The sequence below is a fragment of the Anoplophora glabripennis genome, unplaced genomic scaffold (assembly GCF_000390285.2).
Source record: "Anoplophora glabripennis isolate ALB-LARVAE unplaced genomic scaffold, Agla_2.0 scaffold22, whole genome shotgun sequence".
NCBI classification, from domain to species: Eukaryota; Metazoa; Arthropoda; class Insecta; order Coleoptera; family Cerambycidae; genus Anoplophora; species Anoplophora glabripennis.
Genome location: NW_019416298.1, coordinates 421,243 through 446,092, shown reverse-complemented (window position 1 = coordinate 446,092; position 24,850 = coordinate 421,243). Strand labels below are relative to the sequence as shown.

At 30.9% G+C, this 24,850-nt stretch overlaps 1 protein-coding gene across 1 annotated transcript in view; it reads left to right on the top strand.

Annotated features, from left to right (window-relative positions):
* The window catches only part of LOC108917252, a 156,189-nt gene that overhangs the window by 80,697 nt on the left and 50,642 nt on the right, over positions 1-24,850 (top strand). The window contains exons 8-9 of the mRNA XM_023453976.1: positions 1,490-1,672; positions 7,618-7,797. Of these exons, the coding sequence (XP_023309744.1) occupies positions 1,490-1,672; positions 7,618-7,797 (363 nt within the window). The remainder of the gene's footprint in view (positions 1-1,489; positions 1,673-7,617; positions 7,798-24,850) is intronic.

Below are 24,850 nucleotides of genomic sequence, written 5' to 3'. Positions count from 1 at the left end.
GGAAACTGATCCACTGTAATACCTGACCTTGCACAATGCGACTGGCAAGCGGCATGGCAGCAAAGTGTGATAAAAACGAACAAAAACTTGAACGAATTTCGCAAGGAAAGAAATTTTATAGCACCTATTTTATATCGGCAAATTCAACTGATTTTGCCGCTATTGTTATTATTAATTAATAATAATGTTATAACAACTGTTCAAAATTTTGTCCACCGACGTGTAAACACATTTGGACCCGTCTTATATAGTTTCTACGAACTAACACAAAAAATGTTGTCTTACTTCACCATAACATAAATGCTTCACCATAATACAAATGTTGTCTTGCTTCACCATAAATTAAAACGATATTCATCAACTCCAAGTTGCTATACACGTAAGCCATTTTTGACAAAACTATTGGAAACATTATCGCAACGACGATTGTAAAATCGGATTTCAGTATTTTGAGTCGCTGAGGCCGCGTAGCCCTCCATGCGTATTACCGAATGACGCTAGAGACTACAGTTGTCCAGCTATGTAATGGTTGAAACTGCTACAACTTCAATAATTTTTTTTCTCGGAAACTATATACCTAAGGATTTTACAAATTTCTTTTACGATATTGACTCTATTTCTCATGCCGCATCTATTCCCAAATTTGTTTTAATAAGTTGTGAATCACCCTGTATATCAAGTGTGTATTAAGGAAAACGTGCAAATCAATTTATTCCTAATAGCAGAGGCATGGATACCCATATCCATAGTTTGAAGATAATAAAGGTAAAAGATAATACAAAGAAAAGGTGTACTAGTTCGATCGACAGGAACTACATTTTTCGAGAAAAACGAAGGTGATGTTATGTTGCTCACATAAAATGGCAGAAGTGAATTTAGAAATATAAACAAAAAAATTATGTGGCTATGGTAAACATCACAAGATATCAAACAATGAAATTGTAAATTTCACATTATTTTGCACTAACATTCGTTATTTGATTTTAGGAGTGGAACTAACCCCTCATAGGGGTGTGCAGAGGATTTAATTGCATATATTTCTGTCCAATACCTACTCAAAATATTAATTTAAAATATTTTCTCACAGTATTTACAAATTGTTGCATTTCATTATAAAGCTTTACTTAACCTCATCCTATTTTGGGGAAGTTTTAGCGATTTACTAAAAAATGACCTGGCAAATCGGTTTTTGGGATGCGGATTCGGATTCCGCATCAACAAATACACAAAATCCATGTACTGATATATTTGGCACAGAATTTGTTTGTGTGGCTCTGTAATTTGATGAGTTCGAATCAAATAATTTTCAACAACCAAAATTAAAATACTTATTTAAAGATATCATGTGATACTGATTTTGTATTTTCTACTGGAATCCCATTTTCCACGACACAGACATTCATCTAAGTAAGGCCATTCTTAATTAACTAATCCCTCCTAGATATAAATATTTTAAAGAAATGTTGTATTGTCGGTCGTTGTTGTGTAGTGGTTACAGCGGTACAGTGCCCACCCCCGGAAAATCCCCGACATGGAAAGGCAATCTACACGTCTTGTAACTACAATTCTGTAGTGAGCTATGAATGCAAATATGGTTATACGCTGGTTGGAGAGAGCACGAGGCGGTGTGGAGCCGACAAGAAATGGTCGGGTACTCAACCGGTTTGCAAAGGTAAGCAATAATTTTTTATAACTGGTATTGTATTTAAGTTTCAAAACTGAAAATGAAAAATAGTTAATAGCAAATAGAGTCCGTACGATATTTGTTGAGATAGAATTCCAAGAAGGCCCCTGCATCACTTTCTTGAAATTAACCGCATTTGACACCCGAGGTAAAAAGACATTGGAGAAAATTTCAAGGCTCACCCCTGCCACTCGCATTCACCCAAGGCAGAAATTCTATTCTATCTTAACAAATATTGCTTGTTTTATATTGCTTATATAAGTAAGGCTGTCAGAGAGAGCCGCAATTCAATGGTGTGCCAAGCGGGCCAACCGAGACATGCGTGAGCCGCTGCCTCAGAATGCTTTTCACGTTCACGTCACGTTAGTATACTGTTCCGTTTGTTATCGTGGATGTTGCGTAATTAATACCTATAACGTGATAATTCGTTGGTATTTATGGTGGTATATTGTAGACAATTTAATGTGTTGCTTTTTAATAAATAATACGTACGCCTATGTCCCGCGGCTCAGTTCTGACAGCCTATTTATAGGCATGTTTCATGATTATTGATCAAACATAAAATTTAAATTCGGTTTTCCAAAATAAGAAAATAGTCCTACCATGGAAAATGTGTCATTTCCGAAATGTAGTAGGTACCCAAATTTGAAAAAGCTAACATTTTTTACTCTATTTTAAAGACTAATTGGATCAAATTCAAAATTTAAAAAAATCTTATCAGCTGGTATTGAATTATACCAGGACAATGCCTTGTAAACAATAAAAAATAATAATTATCCAAAATAAAAACTAGTTAAAAACTATAAGTATAAATGAGATGTTTAAATACAATCAATACATATAACTGATATACTGAAACTGTTAAATAATAATAATAATTGCACGAAATATCTTGTATTCTTGCCGTCCTACTATCATCCTTGACAAAAACTAATCACATAAAAATAGAAAATAATAAATAAATTAATACAGAAAAAATGTTACTGTAAACATCAAACTTTTCGAGAAAATTCCGTTTTGAAACGAGAAGGGAAGCTACTTGATGAAGTAATCCTAAGTAAGATGTGGAAACAAATAGATGTCTTTGTAGCAACTATTTATTACGTGATTAACTGATTAATCTTTGTCAAGGGTGATAATAGGACAGTAAAAATACAGGACATTTCTTTGAATCATTGCATTATTTAATAATTTTAATATATCGGTTATGTATTTTTGTATACCACAAACTAGCTTTAGACATATTATCATTTTAAGTTTTAATTTTGGATAATTATTTATCATTTGTTATTTACTAGGTATTGTGGTATAATTGAATGCAAGTTGTTTCTCATAATATGAACAGTTAGGAGTCTCGTCCATAGGGTTATATCTTTTGCATTTCTGATATCGAATGACATTGACTTCATTTGATGATTAAAAAAATTTAGTTTGTTTGAATTAGCTTAATATCTTTAAAATAGCGTAAATAAATATGAGAGCTAATAATAAAATACGTTTTGTAAAAGCTAACGTTTTCACAAGTACCTCTGAACATAGAAAATGAAATTTCAAATAATAATTAAAGACAAGAATGCGTTAAGTTCGTACAAAAGGTCAAATAGTGAACCTAATTCCACCGTAGATTCTATGATGAAAATTAATGGGGGTAATCTATGTAAAAATTTGTCGATGGGCACTTAACTTCCAAGACAAGAATTTTATTCATATCTCCGAAACCCAAATAAAAAATTTCTGTCTAATTTTTTATATCTATTATCAGATTCAGTTTTAATCGAACTAGAAAATCCAGTGGCATATAAATATTATTAAAAGTAACTTTTTTAAATAATAATAAGCCACTGATCAAAACGAACATTATACGATAAGAATTGTTCACTTCTTTCATAGACATCAATTTTCAAGAAAAACTGATTTTCATTCATTCTCGCACCCCTTAACTTAAAATTATAGTTTGTCTATTCTTTTCGGCTTATTAGTATCATTTTAACTTTTACTCAATCTAACATTATTTATAAGTAAACGTGGTGTTAATTAAATAAATAATTTTAACGTTCCATCACTTAACTTTACTGCAATAATTTTATCCTATTAATTTTTTTCTGTTTTCATAAATTTTAATCGCAATATGTTTTTTAATTGCACTTATGTTTCTTTTAAGATACATATATTCACAAGAACTACATAGTTTTTTGTAGTAAGTACATATTTTAATATTGCTTCTTCAAATTTGAAATCAACAAAATAAAGACGACTTGGCAATTATTTTTGGAAATTTGGTAGAAAAGCATTAAGAGGTCCCGATTAAAGTGTTTGTGTAAAATTTCCAATAAAAAAATCACTTGCAAATTATGAGGAGATTCTACAACTTGTGTCGTTTCAGTTCATTCTACTTGAAATATTCTGAAAAAGTTAGAGTCATTTAGCAGAGAATGTATTTACCTAGATTTCTGTCGGTTAAAATCGTGAAGCAGCCACAAACAGTTGTTGGTTCAAAACTAAAACATTCGCGAACTTTAAATTGTATTGTTAGTGCAGTATATTTCATTGAATTTACAGTTAAGTTTTATACTCTGAAATGAATTGAATTATTTTTTTTAGAGTAAATAACAGCAAATCTTCTCTGAAATTTGATAAATTAAAAGTAGGTATATTTTCCGTTTTTAATAAAACACTAAAGTAACATCACAACATCTCAAAAGTCTGTATCAATGGAGTTAATAGCCATCCTTGATTACGGATAAAATAGCGATTTCATGTGCCAAATCAACCGATAAAACTTTCTGTTTATGCGACAAGTATATACAGAGTGATTCAGAATTCATTAAAAAAAATTGGATGTACAGAGGACTCTTACAAAAACAATTTTGTAAAGAAATAATAAAAAAGGACAGTTCACTGTAAGACCCGATCTCGCACAATGCGACCGGCATGACGGCAAAGTGTGATAAAAACGGACAAAAACTTGAAAGAATTTCGCAAGGAAAGAAATAAATGGAATTTTAAAGCACCTATTTAAATTAACAAATTCAACTGCATTTGCCGCTATTATTATTTATTAATTAATAAAATTAATTTGTGGTTTTAAATAATACAATAATTTGGCTTACCCGATATTACAACAAATATTGATTAGATCAAAAGTTAGGTATAGACAGAAGAAGTTTATTTATGACTTTTAAATTAAATATTTATAAACTGCGTTATTATTACCAGAACGTTTTGACATGACATCCTCTCATTCCTTATTACTGTCTAATAACTGACACGAAATCTGGAAACGGTAAGTTGAATAGTTTATAAGTTATGGCCTTATAAACAAATTAACTAATTATTAGTCTGGACGATCCCGAACATCTTCCACAATCGCACTGATTTTTTTCATGATAGATTTCATAATAATACATTGAAATCTATAATTTTTTTTTAAATTTCAAATTTGCAACCTGAAAATTTTTTATTTTAGTTGAAAAATGAAATATACGACGCACGCGCGTGATATAGTTGTACAGGGTGTCCCAGAATAACGTGTACAACGGAAGATCACAGATTCGTGGACTCAAAATAGGCAGATTTAGGCTAATTCACCTATATTCGAAATCGCTTCATTTGGCCGCTAGATGGCCTCAAAGTTCGTGAAAATTTTTTGATTTTGTAAATAACTCGAATACGTATTATTCAATTTCGAATGAATATCAATGCGTTGTATTTGATTCTTTTTTTTAATTTTTTGAAAAAAATTAGGTACGTTGTAAATAAGTCTAATTCGTCGTATGTGTGTGTATCTATATCGAAAAATTAAGTAATAGGTGGTACCTATATCTCATCATCGTAAACACTTACTAACAATTGTCACGTACAATGAGTTAAAGAAAGACTGAAATTACAGTCAACCTACAAAATCAGTGCCTACTAACACTTTGTTAACTATTACAATATGGGTGGCATGATAATGTAGATATTTAAAAAATATTTTTTTGTACCCAAACCTTTCATTTAATCAAAATTCTACTTCAAATAAGAAATAGTTGTCATTATTGCCCGAAAGAGGAAAACGTTATAAACGGATATTATCACCATACATCAATTTTGTAGAGTTGCAGGTTTTAAAAAAGCCATATATAACACCACAATGTGTAGATTGAAAGCAAAAGTCCACGCCCCAAAAATAATCAAAATCGAATAATACGTATTCGAGTTATTTACAAAATTCAAAAAATTTTCACGAACTTTGAGGCCATCTAGCGGCCAAACGAAGCGATTTGGGATATAGGTGAATTAGCCTAAATCCCTATTTTGAGTCCGCGAATCTGTGGTCTTCCGTTGTACACGTTATTCTGTGACACCCTTTATATTATTACATATTCGGAAAGCTTATGAAAATAGCTTTAAGTTAAAAAAAAATCGTCACGTTTCGTTGAAAAACAGACTGTGGAAACTAATATGTTATTGTACATAATATTCTATAGTGATAAATTCAGCTTACCGAAACAAAAAGTCCCGCTCAACTCTATATTTCCTGGCCTAATTAGCAAATATTATTATAAAGACAAATTATTTTGTAGATTTTCCTGTTTTCTACCGATATATTTCTACAAAAAAGGTTAAATGCGATTATATTCAGATTTTGTAAAAGAAATACTCTTGTGTTAAAATTGAATGACTAAATCATACAAATAACGAATTTTTATGGGTTAGATATACAGATGATATACTATGGCTGAAGTAATCAAAAAGTCTAGTTCTAGCGTGACAATCACCATAGCATCAACTAAAGGACTTGACAAAAGAAAAATATAATCATTAATGTCAATTTTTTATTTAATACAAAATTTAGAGTCTTATTTATCTCAAAATCCATTATTTGTAAAAGCTGAAATAAGCAAAATGTAAACAATTACATTTTTATGTCTAACAAAATAAAAATTAAATGGTGTTGGTAAGCGCTTCACTTGAGAACGGCATAACTGATTTGGCAATTCTTTAAGAGTTCATAGTAGTCCTAGTAAGGTTTTTAGGGAAAGAAAAATTGGAAAAGTTGCCCGGAAAATTGGAACATTCCGGAAAAACTGAAAGTGTGTATTACAAACAAATTTAATGAAATATAGACAGGACAACATCTATCAGTCAGACAGTTAATAATAAAAATTCGATATTCTAAAGCCTTGTTTACCTCAAAATCAACAATTTTTAACCATGATGGTCCCAAATCTGCCAGTATAGCTCTAAGTCCCTGCTATTATTTCATATACAGTAGGTTATATGGTACCTACATATAATTACAGAGTCTTCATAAATATTTACAAGCCACGTGAGCTTAGGCAACCCAACATTGCACGACTGGCACTGGTATGAAAAATCATTAAATCTTGGCGTCACCAATATTAATGAATCGTTTACAATAAACAAACCATTACGCCTACGCTCTAATGCGATCGCTGATTGGTTGAACAGAATCTCTTGCAAAAATTACACCAATCACAGCCAGTGAAATAGAATGTTTTTTAATGTAATCTTTTAATAATTTTAAATTTTGTCGAAATTTAATTGCCATTATTATCATATAAATAAAATTACTGTTCCAAATAAAACTACTGGTCAAGTGGTTTGTAATCATTTATGAAGGCTCTGTATAACGTAGATATATTTATTAAATTTGTTTACATTAATTAAGAGACCTGTTTAGAAAGAATTTAAAAGTATATTACAAATACACCGGGTGTTATATTACACAAGTTTGGTTTATATCTAGACGAGCAACTTTTATTTTTCTTACATTTTTAGCACCAAAAAGGATAATGAGGTTAGAATGTTATGCGAATATTCCAGTATTAAGCAGTTTTATATGTTTTCAATTTATTTAAATTAATCAGTAATATTGCTGCGAGTGGTTGTTATATCTATTGTACAATATATCAACTTGTTCATTTTAGAGATAAATTGTGGACACCCCGGGCGTCTCTGGAATGGATGGCTGGAAAATATCGAGGCAGGCACAGGCCTTGGAGCATCAATAATCTTCCGCTGTCACGACGGCATGCTCCTGGAAGGCAACACATCAACCGTGTGTCAAATTGATGGCAAATGGAGATATCCTCTTCCGAAGTGTTTGGGTAAGTTTTCAGTCTAGGAAAACATTTTTTATTTCTAGATATAAATAATAAATTAATGATATAATTATTTAAAGCTCATACAATAAATGCCTTTATATTACCTAACATTTTGGTCGTATAAATAACAAAGATCAATATGTTGTGTTGATTTATAGTGCATGTAAAAAATTCAAAGAAGTAGAGAACATTACAAAACTTGCAAGTTTACCTCGTGTCCAATTATTAACGGTTTGAAAGCTACAGGGTACTGAAGTTAAAAACAAATAAGAGTACAAAATATACAGGCTTTTTAATTGTCCAATACATGTATATTTCTTATTTTAAGAGATACAGAAATGTTTACATAAGCAAAATATGCATTATTTTATATCATACTACACAATTTTGTCCTAAAATTTTGAAAAACAGGTGAAATACTACTAAAAAAAGAAATAGCATAAAATCGTTTTTCTTCGAATGTATTTGGAACTATTCGAAATTTTCTACATTCAAAAGCGGTTCCCCGTTCTGTATAATATTTTGCTCATTTTTGCTCATCCCTGTATAAAACATTTTAACACTTCAAGAACTACTAAGAATGTAGGTATACAAAATAAAGTTTTGAAATTATATTATTTTAATTTTTACATCATATATTATTATTTTAACATTTGATCTTCCAGTACAAGAATATTAAATAAGAAAAGCATAGGTGCCCGGTGGAATAATAAGTGGGTTCAAATCTGGAGAACAGGAAGGCCATGTTGTTATATTTGTTTTATATTTTTAATGTCATTTAGAATAAATTGCATAAAAATATCTTTGGTGGTGGTGACAACGCATGTGTCATTTTTGCTTTTGTAGCCGTATAACTAAAAACGATATCACATTTGCTTAAAACTGTCTAAGGATTAGAATATAGCATATAATTCATGCTATTTTCCCTGGTGTAAAGTTACAGGGTGAAACAAGTTAGAAATCCTCCATACCTACGCCTTTTTATTCGTAAATTTTATTAAATATTGTGGATTAATGGTTTTATCACATGACCAAAAAATTAAAAATTATATATTTTTTGATCGTAATATTTAAAAATTACAAATTAGTGAAAATTTTATTTGTTTATTTGATAGGGATCCAGATTCCAGTGGGGTATCAGTTTTAATTAAAAACATCGCTAAATTATTTTTGTCTTTTAAGACATTGGAATTTCATGTGATCTAATAAAGTTTTAAACCCTATATTAAGAAAGAAGGACAACAAATACCTCAACAAGAGTATACCTAAATTTGTACATATTGTATAAATATATTTTTAATTTGTGACGGAAATACGGAAATACGTAACCAGTCATTTTGATTGGAATAGTAATTTTATTTCCTTCGCGTTGGCAATTAAATTTTGGTAAAATAAAAAGTTATTAAAACAATAGATCAAGATTACGTTAAAACACAACATTCTGTTTCTCCGACTGCTGACTGGTGTAATTGTTCACATTTTATTCAACCAATCGACGATCACATCTAACGTAGAAGCAATGATTTGTCATTATTCATTGTAAACCAATTATTAATATTGATGAATTTGATTTTTTGGTACCTAAGCCCGGAGGTCACGTGGCTTGTGATCATTTATGGAAGCTTCGTAGTTGGCCGTGATAATAATTTACTTTTATATAGGCTGCCATAAATACCACATCTATTTTTAAATATATGTTATGCTGAATGTAAAAGAAATTTGCAGTAATCAAATATGACTTTCCGAAATTGAAAAGGATGAACAAAGCAAAATATACGTTAACATATTTATATACAGACAACGCGACGCGACGTCGAAAATATTAAGTAAATGAATATGACCTACAACGCGTAAACAAATGAAAATACATATTCAATTTGAAATTGTCTTCATATTGCATTGGAAAATATTTATCAGTTTTTCTGTCTATTTTCTGAGATAATCTGAAAAATCCCATCGAATTTAGCTGTGAAATCTACATTAATTATTTTGAACAGCCTATCTTCCACAATTAATGCTTACATTTACGAGGAAACTAATTTCATTTTGAATTAATGATTGCGGGTATATTGATGTAAATTAATGAGTTCAAGGAACTAGGAGGCGCAAGATTATTTTATATTCTGTCATTGTTAACAGAAAAAGCTTTTTAGATACTGAGATCCATTGTGGAACACTACAATAGGTTATTATTGTATTGAATGGGGAACGTAACGAATACAGCCGAAAATAATTCACAATTAGAACGTCAGGATATTCTCTATTAATGACCCACTCGTAGCTGTATTAGAGATAAAATTATTAGAGACAAATTTCAAATACTTTTTACTCATTTTTGTATATGATTTCACATAGAAAAGTCTGATTCTAAAATGATAACAATTTGTATAAATAAATTATCTACAGACTGTTCAGATTCTGGGAAATTCCTGTCAAATGTTAAGGTACGATTTCGAGAATTATATATTTTTATATATGTCCTGGTACTTGATACTAAAAAGTCGAGTAAAAATAGATGAGGTCAAAATAATATCAGTTCTTCATACATATTTTTTTTCATACGGGCCTTCGTTAACAAGTTACGGGCCCTCAAAGGTGAAAATTAAAAAGTTATTTTTATTTACATTCTCTAAACTATTTACTTCAGCATGTTGCAAATTTGGTGATCGATAATACATACGTACAGCTTGTTTTTGATGTTGTAATTCAAACTTCATTATGCCCAGAACGCCAAGCACGGACTATGCCCAATGGTTAACAACCCATAATTTTTACATAGATGACGATCGCAATTTGCCTGTATCAAAAATAAGTTCCCTGAATGATTTGCCAACGATAATACCTTCTTGGTTCAACTCGGTAAAATTAACAGTTTAAGAAATATTTGGGTTTATGTCACAGTGCATATCGAGCGACGCCTCCACCATTTTTTGTTTTTAATTTTTAATTGGATATAATTACTATGTTAGAATCGTACATATTTTCAAAATAAAAGCCTAGAAAGTCTTACTGTCTGCTAATGCAATTTTCACTAACAAAATTTGACAAATAGACTTTACATATAACACAAAATAAAAAACAAAACAATAAGTAACTTACATACATTTTCAATATGGCACTTTCCACCTCTACACACTTCCTAAGTCTACGAATGTTATTTGTTTGTATACGAAAAAGCATTTCTGGGGTATGGGTAATATTATCACAATGGAAATTAATTCTTTGTAGCAATTCGTTCCTTGTCTGTACTGGGGTTACGTATAATAAACTTTTCAAGTAGCCATCGAAATCCATTCAGACGTTCCTCAAAAACGTACGGACCTATTAAATTATTACTCCATAAGTGCTTTTTCGTGTGCAAACAAATGCATTCGTAGTCTTAGGAAGTGTATGGAGGTGGAAGGTGCCCATATTGAAAATGTATTTTAATAGTTTTCTTTCTTTTAAGTATTTTTTTTAACTTCAACATATTCTTGTTTTGTTTTTCTATTTTGTGTTATGAGTAAAGTGTGTATGTTAAATTTTGTTAGTGAAAATTACATTAGCAGACAGAAAGATTTTCTAGGCTCTTCTTTTAAAAATATGTACGCTTCTAACATAATAGTTAAGTGCAGTTAAAAATTAAAAATAAAAAATGGTGGAGGTGCCGCTCGATGTGCACTGAGACATAAAATCACAAATACTTTTTAAACTGTTAAATTAAATTTTACCGAGTTTAACCAAGAGGGTATTATCGTTGGAAAATTCTTCAGGGAACTTATTTTTGATACAGGTAGATTGCGATCGTCATCTAAGATGCAAAAATTCTGGGTTGTTAACTGTTGGGCATAGTCCGTCCCTGGCGTTCTGGGCATAATGAAGTTTCAGTTACAGCATCAAAAACAAGCTGTACGCATGTGTTATCGATTACCAAATTTGCATAATGCTTATGTTAATGGTTTAAAGACTGTAAATAATAATAACTTTTTAATTTTCAATCATATAAAAGACAGTTTGTAGATATAGGCTTATTATGTTTCCTACTTCAATTTACCATTAATAAATTTTTTTTTATACAAAAAACGCATTTTTTTAGTTTTTTGCTTATAAAACCTAAATTAACGAAGCAATCTGAATGCATAAAGAGACAATTTGTAGAGAATAGAAATACGAATAAAACGAGAAAAAAATGCGTTTTTGTGCATAAAAATATTTATAAAAAATTAATTAATCGTAAATTGGAGTACCAAACATATAAGTATATATCTATAGACTGACTTTTAGATGATGGCACAGTCCGTTTGCTGCTAGGTAGTATTTTTTTCACAAAGTCACTGATTTAATGATCTATTGATTGGCCTACTACAGAATCAAGTGCCGTAGTGATGGTGTCACTACGGAGTATGCTATGGTATTCTTGAACGGTGATTTTTCGTGAAATTATGTTAGATTTTTTTGGAAGATCTAATAAACGTTTAAGAAAATACATAACTAGAAACTCCTTAAATTTTTAAGAAAAATGTTACAAAATTTTCTTACAGTTTTGCAAATAATGCTTGTGAAATTAAATAATAATTTGTGGCAATTTAAATTCGAGTAAGATTTCTAATTCGCATATAGTCCATTTATGATAAGATTGCAATGACGTCACAGTGCGAAACGGTACAGTGTAAATTTTTTCAGGATATTTTAGAAAATTTATTTTCATTTATAATTCTGTAATATGGTTCGTAATTTTATCAGACGTAACTTAATATTTTTAACATAAAGTTTAAATATTGTTAATAATATTTAAAGTGCAGCTCATAATTGTTGTAACAGTTTATTAATTACATAATTTAGTTCTAAACAGAACTTTGTATATGCTTTAAATCGGTTCAATACATAAAAAATCTCATGGAGTTTCCATCGAAAGTAACGGAAATGTCATATGTCAACTGCCAATCGATTGATTTTAATCATTTTAATTCAGTTCATTTTCAATGTCGCAAAGTGTAGCAAACTTAAAACAATAAAATTTCCTAGTTTGACGAGTGTTAGTTAACGCGATACAGAACAGGAATTTAGGGTAATTCTATCGGATACCTACACTTAATTACTAAATCTGACGTCATTGGAAACTTATCGTAAGAAAAATAAAAATTCATATTCTTCAGCGCTATTATTTGAGAAGTACATAATTAAAAAAAATCAGACGTTTCTTAATAAATTTATTTTAGATACCTTAAAAATTATTTAGACACACTTAAAAACACACATTAAGTAATATGTATAATGTATATATTCGCAATGAATAAAAGTAATCTCCATGATACTGGTCGAATTATTATCTTCAAAACGTATCATGTTCCTTGATAAATCAATTAAATTTAAGGTCGGAAGGGATTCAGAAAGCCAACACGAGATTAATAGACACGAGTTTGTAGAAGAAACTTTTATTGCTGGAAGTGTATCCACCAATTCCAAGTTGGAAAACCACTAAACTCCAACTAGTTTACCTCAGTATAGTAGGTTGTATAATGTTGAAATCAAATCAACTGAGTGGCTATTAAAAGTGACAGTAATAGTATTTATTAATTCATTATGATTGAAAACTTAAAACTTTCAATAATGTTACATAGTTACTCGTAATAACTATAATTAAATAACTATAATTAAAATAGGGTGTCACCTAACACCTAACGAATGTCACATACTTCAAGACTATAATCTAGAACCCAAATGGTATCGATTTAACCAAACTTACTTAAACGAAAAATGTCGCAAAAAATGTTACAGGTTGTTTCATTCTTTATTTCTTGTTTTCTCCTTAACTCAGAACCTAGTTAACCGATTTGAGCAAAATTTTCCGTTGCTTAGTTTCTCTTCATGAAGTATACAGTGCTTATGTTGCTAGGTTAAATCATACAGGGCGTTCATTTTACTACAACACTATGAAGATTTTTCTGTAACTTTTTTGTACGTTTAAATTTTTAAACGCAACTATCAGAAACAGGTAGAGGATTTTATTCTGCATAAATAATGTATACCTATCAAAAGTCGAAATTATTCTCGGTTATGAAGATATTACAGAAAATATTTATTAACACATAGGTACCCCATATTTTTTGGAAATAACTACGTATCCATAATAAATAACATAATTAATAACATAATAAACTAAAAGTGTCGGTAATAAAAAGTCTACTAATTTATAATAAATGTTCTACGTGTTCCCCATTCTCTTCGATACATTTCTTTAAACGTTTTATGAAACTATTGAGAATAGGAAACAGAATAATACGTTCGTCTAACTTGTCTTGTCGTACGGCGTCTTTTATTCTATCCCAAAGTTCTTCTCCCATATTAGGTGTTACAATTATTTCTTTCAAATGACTCCAGAAGTAAAAGTCTAACGAATTAAAATCCGGACAGCGAGAAGGCCAAAGAAAGTCACTACCTAGACCAATTCAATGATTTGCAAATGCTTGATATAAATATTCTCTCACCAAATGGCTCTAATGAGCAGGGTATTATCGTGCATGAACCACATTTGTCGTCTAGTATTAAGGTAAGGTAAAGGTAAGGTAAAAAATATTTATTAACTGATAATTAGCCTACCCCTCAGAAAGTCAATTAACTATTAATGGGTACTTCTTCGAGAGGAAGTTCTTGCCGAAGAATTTCCAAATAATTTTGGCCGTTCAACATTGCAGGTAAAGTGATAGACCCCAAAATAAAATTTCCTATAATATCGCACCAGACGTTAACTGAAAATTCGTGTTGGAAGTGATGCTTTTTTATTGCGTGTGGATTTTCTTCGCTCCTCACGTGAGAGTTTTTACAATTAAAAACACCTCTACGGGTAAAAACAGCTTCATCTGTAAAGGTAATCCTCCCGAGAAAACTGTGATCCCTGTTATGTAACTGGAGAAATCGTTGGCAAAATGTTGATCTCAGCGGGCGGTCTGGTTCAAGCAAATTTCGTACATGGTGAAAATGGAAACATTATAATTGCTGCGTGTGGAGTATAGTTGAAACGGTTTTGCGGACAACTCATGTTACTTACAAACGACGAATACTAATTTCGGGACTTTCTTCGATTCTTTCTAGAATTTGTTCTTCGTCTTGTACCCTTCTTTGAACGTATCTTCCATTTCGTAAATTAGACAGAAAGTTTCCAGTTTCTCCTAATCTGGTGAATAAAGAAGCAAACAATGTATGAGAAGGCTGTCTGCGATTCAGATAAAGTTCTTCATATGTTCTCTTAGCAGCGCATCCACTAAAATGTTCCTGTAGGTGCCATTATCATGTCTATCATTTCATAATTCCTAAATTCATTGTAACCAGACACTTTCAGAGACAAACTTTTGCAAAATACAAATTTGACAGTGACTTATCAAAATTGTCATGTTGTTATGGATACGCAGTTATTTCCAAAAAATATGGGGTATGTATTAATAATAGCTATTTATGATATACGTGTTAACAGTAAGATTTTATTTTGTGAGTGAAGATGATTAACTTCACGAACAAAATAAAATCACTTTTAACACGTATATCATACACTATTTTTTCTACAAAACTGTTAAAAGTGGGCTTTTTAATTGTCATTTTTGATGTTAAAAATGTCATTTTTTGACACGCGTGTTAAAAGTAAGTTACTTTTAACACTAGTGTTAAAAGTAACTTACTTTTAACACGCGTGTCATAAAATGACATTTTTAACATCAAAAATGACAATTAAAAAGCCCACTTCGACTTTTGGTAGGTACCTACACATTTTTTATGTAGAATAAAATTCTCTTCCTGTTTCTGATAGTTGCGTGTAAAAAATTAAACATATAAAAAAGTTACAGAAGAATATTCACAAAGGGTTGTAGTAAAATGAACGCCCTGTACGATTTAACCTAATAGGGACATAATCACTGCATACTTCATGAAGAGAAACTAAGGAACAGCAAATTTTGCTCAAATCGGTTAACTAGGTTCTGAGTTAAGGAGAAAAGAAGGAATAAAAAAGGAAACTTATTCCGTACTTTTTTTTTTGCGACATTTTTTCGTTTAAGCAAGTTTGGTTAAATCGACACCATTTGGGTTCTAGATTATACCCTAGAAATATGTAACATTTGTTAGGTGACACTCTGTACAGATAATTTTAGGAAATTTCTTCTAATGCAAGCTTAGGTAGAAAGAGTAAAAGTGCACATTTGTTAAAACTAGTAGAGCGAAGTGACGAAAATTGTAGTATGCTGGAAAATATAGTTAAACTTTTCAAAATCAAGTTTACGTCGCTTACCAAAATATGGTAAACTAATTGCTTTTCTGAAAATCAGTAGGTACTAAACTCACAAACCAAAAAGAAACAAATCAAGCAATTTTTATATAAGACCTTGGATGGGAAATATTTAATGATGAAGATAAAAAATAACCTTGCAATGTTTTTCACGACATATATTTTCTGCTATAAGTAGATGGAAAGTGTAAAGTACGATAGGATTAACACAATGTTATGAAACTTAGTACAAATGCTTCTTTACTGAATTTACGAGATACTGATTTATATACAGGTCACATTATGAAATTTTCATCAGCTTCATTACTGGCCAATGCAGGTGGTTGTCTTACTACTATTAAACCCCATGGGGTTTGTTCCAACAGCAGCAAGACACCCATTCCGAACGGTCAGGAACAGAACAACAGTTGAGCTGTTAACGTATATGTTTTGTGAATGCTTTTGTGACGATTACAAACCAGTTCCCGACGGTTATTGGAACAAACCTATGATGGGTTGAAGTCATTCACCTTGACAGACGTGTATACTGAGGATTCGTTGTTAGATAAATTTGAAACAGGGTTGACGCAAGAACAACGAAACCTTTGGTCCAGCTGTAATGTAGTTAATCTTTCCTTGTCAAAGGAAGAAAATAATAATGTTGTTTCGGTTATTATTAACGAATTTGATTGAAATAAAATGAAAATACAATGTTTTTAATTTTTCACATGGGTTTCATTACCACTGTTGCTTTATTATAAATATACAATACTTACTACTGCCTTATTAATTCATCGTGCTAAAATTAGATAAATTTTGTGCAATAGTAATAGTAGATAATAGGTACATAAAATGTTTAGAGAATGTCATAGAAATATTTAAATAAAATCAATGTAAATTGATAAATTTTAAACAAGTCATAACATGTCAGGCAATAGATCTTTTCTTAGGATGACGAAAGCAAATGTTAATTTTCTTCTTAATGTTAATAACTTGATTTAATAACAAAATGCAAACAAAATCAGTAAATAGTTGGCATGAAATCAATTACATCTGCTTGAAACTAAATACTTCTGGTCGGCTTATTACCTTGCATTTATAGACTACCACTAACAACAATTTAAAATGACAATATTATTTAATGAAATTGCATCTTTGCCTCGTGAGTATAAGGATTTTATAATATTTGGTGATGCTATTAATTTTCCTAAATTGAAATGGTTCAACCTACCTCTTCCTGTCAAGGATATTATAATAGTGAATATCTTTTTTTTTGGGCATGTTAGCTACCAATAACCTTATGCAACTAGTTACTGAATATACCAAATTTCCTTATTTCTAGCTGAAGATAGATCTGTACGCAACACATAGATCAATTGACATTCTATTAAACTGACACCTTGCTGATTCCTTAATTAGGTCCTTAATTGTTTATAAATTTATGATTTATTATAATGTCTTTATTTTCACGTTTCTAGAAAATTCCAAACAATATTCGAAATACGTTATCAAAGGCAGAAACATTCGAAAATGTGCAAGACTGAAACATCACAGTAAAGACAATAGTAGGCATTTCTTGCTGAAGTTATGTTTTTTTATATATATTTGTTTGTGTGATGTTATCCACGGTTTCCCCAGCCACGGTTTATGACGTGCGGGAAATCATATTTGGGATGGAGGAGCTCAGATCACCGAATTGCGGGCGGAAATTTATACTACATTTTCACATGTTTGTCGCACCTCACTTATAAATAAATAAAAATAGAAGGAATAGGGGAACCTATAAGCAACTCAGCACCTCCCTCGTTTTTCTTTGGTTGTCCTCTAGGGGGCTGTAAAAGATTATTATTTAAATATCTAGAACAGAATTTTCAACTTTACGCCGGAAACAAATTTATTTATCCCATCTAAACGTTCGTGTTCACAAAAATTTCGATATACGTCGACTAGGAGGATCTATAAGCAACTCGGAACCACCCTCGTTTTTCTTTGGTTGCCCGTCTAGGGGGTTGCAAACTATTATTATTTAAATATCTAAAGTAGAATTTTCAACTTTACGCCGGAAACAAATTTTTTTATCNATCACACAAACTATATATTTTATAACAATATATAACAATGAAATCTAGTTTAATTTCATCGGAGACATTGAATTTTTTAAAGTTGAGGCTGTGCACGTTACACCAGGTACTATCTACTTCATATTTTTGTTGATAGTTACTATTTGGCGAACATTGTTTTATTTAAAAGACTTTTTGTCTTGCTCTTCTTAAATTTTAACGTGTGATAGGAATCGTATTTAATTTTTTAATTTTAGACATTTTGTACAATATTTTTTTTTACCTTATTTATGCACTTAATGAAATATCACGAATGCGTTAGATTATGTAAGAAAGTGTTATCCATACGGAAAATAATTTTATTTATATTTGATAATACGAAAAAAATACATATTTTTTAATAAATTTCGTAAATCAATATAAATGAATAAATGAACATCGGAAGCTTTATGACGACAATAAAATAAATAAACATTAATAATTTATGTTATGCTAGTAATGGGCAATATGCGTTGTAGTAGCAGACATAGGCTAAATTTGTAGTCAATTCGTGTGCCGCTCTATGCTCACAATACACACTGACGTCAAACTCACACAAGAACAAACAACAATAAATTGCATGGCCTACGTCTCTCAGCAAAAAATCTGGATTGTTCACCGGTACGCCAGGCCAGAAAGGGTGTCGTTAGATACGTATGGAATAAACTGATCGATGCGAAGCTTCGGATCAGAGGCAGATATGTATATATTATTGTACAATGACGTGGATAGTGGAATTACTAAAATGTAGTTGATGCTTCCCTACCGTTAGTAAAAATAGCATTTATTAAAAACTCGACTATGTTAGATATGTACCTGTGACCTCGATAAATTTTGAACTTTTGCAGTACGTACTATACTTATACATATTTTATGGTAAATTCCATGTGAAGCGTTTAGTGTAGGTAAATAGACACTGCCGCATTTTGTTTCATACTATTAAGAAAATACTTACATATACAAAGTGATTCAGAACTTATCCACAAAAAATTTTTGGATGTACCTACAGGGGACTTTTATAAATACAATTTAGTAAAAAAAAATCAAAAAGGGGCGAACGGCATTGGAAACTCCACTGTAAAACCTAACCATACACAAGGCGAAGTGTAAAAAAAAACGGACAAAAACTTGAAAGAATTTCGCAAGGAAAGAAATAAATAGAATTTTATACTGTAACACCTATTTTCTATCAGCAAATTCAACTGCTTTTGCCGCTATTGTTATTGTTAATGAAATTAATTTGTAGTTTTACTTATTAAAATAATTTGACATTCCTGATGTCAACAACTGCTTTGACCCTTGCGGGAAGGGGGGGGGGATATAATAAAAAATATATTAATGAATAATGGTATTTTATATTAATTTCAAATATTACGAAATAAAATTTATGCGTCTTGGCTTGACAGCAAGGTCGTCAATTATTTCGTCAGTTGACACAATTTGTTGTCTATGAATTGACACCATGGCAAGTCCATTAAGCCTCACTTGAGCGGTCGTATTTCTCAAATATGTTTTAATTCTCTTTAAGCTTGTGAAGGTTCGTTCTGGTGTGGCAGTGGACACTGGCAACGTACAAAAAATTTTTAGAAGTTTGTGAACATTTACGTATGCATGGTCACTATAAACTTCCAAACTGGCCAGTGCCTGACGTTTGTTTTTCATTTCCTCGCAATTATTTAAATATTGATGCCACATTTTAATTTCAGATTTTCTTATAATTTTAGGGATTTCAGGTAGATATAAATCAAGTATGTAGTTCATCATATTGACTATTGCCAGAATCAGTTGGTCCGCCTACCGTCCCTACTGATGCTGGTGATAATAAACCCACAATTCCATTAAAAATATATATTTATGATTTGTAAATCCTTCTTCTAGCTGGTTAATGAAAAAATCTAAAAATGGCAAATAGATGGTAGTACAAATATAGTCGACAAGTGATGTGTGTTATCAGTGGCGTTGTAAATATCAGTTGCGTTGCCAATTAAATATGTGGTTTTTGGGTTTTTAATTGGTAGTGCGCAAAAAGTATACCTATTATTAATCACCAGCATATAAACCCGAGTACCGTACGCCACTGGTGAACACATTGGACCCGTTTTACACGGTTTCAATGAAGTAAAACAAATGTCGCCTTGCTTCACCATAACACAAATGCTTCACCATAATACAAATGTTGTCTTGCTTCACAATAAATTAAAACAATTTCCATCAACTCCGAGTTGCTATATACGTACCTAATCCATTTTTGACACTTGGAAAAGTAATGTAATACCTACTAAAATCGTATTTCAGTATTCGGAATTGCCTGGGGCCACGTGAAGGAGAGAGAGCAAAATGACAACGCGAACGACCCTAGACACTACAGTAGCCCAGCTATGTAGGGCTTTAAAATACTACATCAATAATTTTTTTCCGCGGAAACTGTAAGGATTTTACAAAAATTTGTTTTACGATATTGACTCCATTTTTCACGCCTCATCTATTCCCAAGTTCTTTTGTATAAATTGTGAATCACTCCTTATATTCTTATAATGTAAAGCGTGCAGTTATAAGAAGGCAACGGTTGTGTCAATTTTTGTTTGAATAAAATTACATAAAAGAGAGTCCCTGCAACACATTGCAGCCGCTCTAACATTTCCGATCTCTAGTAATAAAATGATTATAAAATTAAAGAAGTGTTAGAACCTTCTTTGGTTAAATAATAATCTACCACTACATAGAAAATGTTAATATTTGTTTGAATGACATCATCAAATGTTATTTAGGGTCTAAACCTAAACAAACTCAATTCGTAGGAAAAAAATTAAATGAAAATTTTGTAACTTAAAAGGTTTTAAAATAATAATAGTATTTTCAGAGAATTTCCAGGAAAACCTGATTTTTAAATCAAAACATACCAAGTTACACAGACACAAAAAAAAAATGACATACACAGTTCGTGAGTAGATCGTAATTTATTTCCTCTTTCATGTATTATGTTATACAAAGAACATATAATTTGTTGGATTTCCTCCCAATTACGGTATTTTATTTTCATCTTGCCGCTGGGGCTAAGATATACCTTTTTAATTCACTCCAATTGTGATTCACTGTAATTGTTTAAAAAACAAGCAATTTTGTTAAATACGCTGATAAATTAATTAATACCTATACAGGGTGGGCCACCAGTAACGCCTCGGTCGCTAGTGACCAAACGGCAAATGTTACAGAAACCTGTTTAGGTGGGTATGTGTAGGTTGATTACGGCTACATTTTAAAAATATTTTGAAATATACAGGGTGTCCAGGAAAAGCGTACCATATCAAAGTTATGTTTTTTTAAATGGAACACCCTGTATTTTACTGCATTTTTGAAAGCACCGTAAAAAAATAGGTGAACTTTATTAAAGGTTCTGCATACCTAGGACTTACAGTTTGTGAGATATTTCAATTTTAGTGAAAATGCAGGCATAGCGTAGAAATTTAATATTAGCAATAAAAAAATAATTTTAAGGAAGCAGCTTTGGAGGGTCTATTTTAGATCCTTGAAGTTATAAATTGTTATATTTGTCGTCGCTTAGTATTATACAGGGTGTTCAAAAAACTGCTGAATACTTCTCTCAACTTTAAACAGCAATAACTTGGTTATTTTAAATGGAACACCCAGTATATTTTTACTTAGGGAGTTGTGAAATTTAAAACTCTTTCAAACTGTGTATAGGTTCCCTATACCTATCTCTAACGGTATTGGAGATATTTGTGCCGTTTCGTTTTTTATAGATTTTTTTTGTAAGATGTATCCACGTGTCTTTATCGAGGTCATTACTGAATTGGTTTGGGTTCTTGATGACGTCGCTTTAAATATATTGAGAAAAATGAGGATGCAATTAGATGGCGCGCCTGCAAATTTTTTCATATTCAGTGAGAAATTATTTAAATTGAAAATTTAGTAATAAATGGATAAGTAGGAATGGTGCATGTCAGTGGCCACGTAGGTGTCCAGACCTCACCGTAATGGACTTCTTTGTTGCGAGCTATATAAAAAATCTTGTATACAATGTTCCACCTATTACTTGCGATGATATTGGTGGGAAGGATTAGAGATGCATTTGCGTGAGAATATCATTTGAAGATAGAATAAGATGATGTATTCAAGAGAATGGTTATCAATTCGTCATCAATTAAAATTTTTCTTTGTTTTTTCTAAAAGTAAAAGTTCCTTTTATCATTATCATGAAAATATTCAAAAAAGTTTTCTAATAAAAAATATTATTTTATAAGCAGAATGATTATAAAAAGTTATTAATTTTGTATAAATATGTTTGTAGTAAGTAACTGAATTATTTATGAACAAGAAAAATATTTATTAAAGAAAATTTTACTTTTAGAAGAAACAAAGAAAAATTTTAATAGATGTTCGAATTGATAACCTTTCTCTTGAATACAGCATCTTATTCTATCTTCAAATGATATTCTCACATTCCTTAGAATAGTTATTTGGGGTGATATATCTAATCCTTTTCTTCATATCATCGCAAGTAGTAGGTGGAACACTGTGTACAAGATATATATTTATACAGCCCGAAACAAAGAAGTCTATTACGAGAGGTTTGGACACCTGTGGTAGCCACTGACATGGACCATTCTTACCTACTCATTTATTACTTATTTATCGATTTATATAATTCCTCACTGAATATGAAAAATGTGCAGGTGCGCCATCTAATTGCATTCACATTTTTCTCCTTATATTTAAAGAGACGTCATCAAGAAGAACCCAAACCAATTCAGTAAAGACCTCGATAAAGACACGTGGATACATCTTAAAAAAAAAATCGATAAAAAACGAAACGGCACAAATATCTCCAATACCGTTAGAGATAGGTATAGGGAACCTATACACAGTTTGAAAGAGTTTTAAATTTCCCAACTCCCAAAGTAAAAATATACTGGGTGTTCCATTTAAAATAACCAAGTTATTGCTGTTTAAAGTTGAGAGAAGTATTCAGCAGTTTTTTGAACACCCTGTATAATACTAAGTGACGACAAATATAACAATTTATAACTTCAAGGATCTAAAATAGACCCTCCAAAGCTGCTTCCTTAAAATTATTTTTTTATTGCTAATATTAAATTTCTACGCTATGCCTGCATTTTCACTAAAATTGAAATATCTCACAAACTGTAAGTCCTAGGTATGCAGAACCTTTAATAAAGTTCACCTATTTTTTTACGGTGCTTTCAAAAATGCAGTAAAATACAGGGTGTTCCATTTAAAAAAACATAACTTTGATATGGTACGCTTTTCCTGGACACCCTGTATATTTCAAAATATTTTTAAAATGTAGCCGTAATCAACCTACACATACCCACCTAAACAGGTTTCTGTAACATTTGCCGTTTGGTCACTAGCGACCGAGGCGTTACTGGTGGCCCACCCTGTATATGTATATTATTTAGAATGAACGTACTGACATTATTATCTGGAAAACTGTTATAGCTTGAAGTATTAAGTTACTTCAAAATCTCAGAAATACATGAGCAAACAGAATCTGTTTCAAATACCAGAATAATGCATTTTAAATTTAGATAATAAAGCTGAATTCCAAAATAACGTTATCTATTATTTTTCAATCGTAAGACCTGTTTTGAGACATATTGAATTCAAGTAAATAAAAAATGAAAAATTTAAAATCCCTTTGGTTTTCATTGCAAAAACAATCGATAACTATTAGTATGAGAAAAATTTTAAATTATGTGGTTAAATATTTTGCAGTTTAATTCATATTTAGTATACGGTCTGCTGACAGAGTAGGTATGAGACTGTCACTGAATTATATCCGCAATATCTAGGAAATAGAAATGATTATTCGTCAGGAGAATTACCAAACATAAACCCCTTTCGAACTTAATACTTGTAAATATACCATGAGTGGCACCATCGACAAATGATTTGGTATATCTACAATCATATTTTGAATATTGCAGAGTTATAACTATAAAGCATAATGTCACATGTTATATGTCACACCTTTAAAATAATGTTATTGCTAGTTTATGCAAAATGTTGCTTTGCACCTACTGACACAAAGTGACCTACTAATCTCTAGGTGCTATGTCTGCATAACTAATATTGCACTAGGCGGAATAAACCTTTTTACTATTGATATTCATTCATAATCATGCCAGGAACGGCTAAAAGGTATACCTAATACCCATCTTCTGAAATATTTAGATGATAATTTGTGATTTTCTTTCCATTTGATGGCAGAAAACAATTTATCGAGTATGATGGTTTAAAATCTTATGTTTATAACGTAAATATATGTGTTCCGCTTGAGTCCAACTTGGGGCTTCTGTTATTTTTAATTTTTATTAAATACTTTTCTCGCCGATGATCTTAAATTTTACAGGAAAATAAATAATATTCATGACTGTTATATTTTGCAATCAATAATTGATTTCATTTTACATTGGTGTAAAAAATATCACATTCATATCAACGTTTCAATATGTAATGTAGTATCCTACACTAGGAAAGAATCACCTTGAATCTACAACTATAAATAGGTGTGATGTGAAGGATTTGGGCATCTACTTCGACAGTGACCTTAGCTTCAGACAGCACATTAATTGGGCTGCATCAAAGGCACTTGGATTTATAATGAAAAATACCAGATCATTTAGAAACATCTATGCTTTAAAAATTCTTTTTTATTCTCTGGTTAGGTCTAATCTAGAAT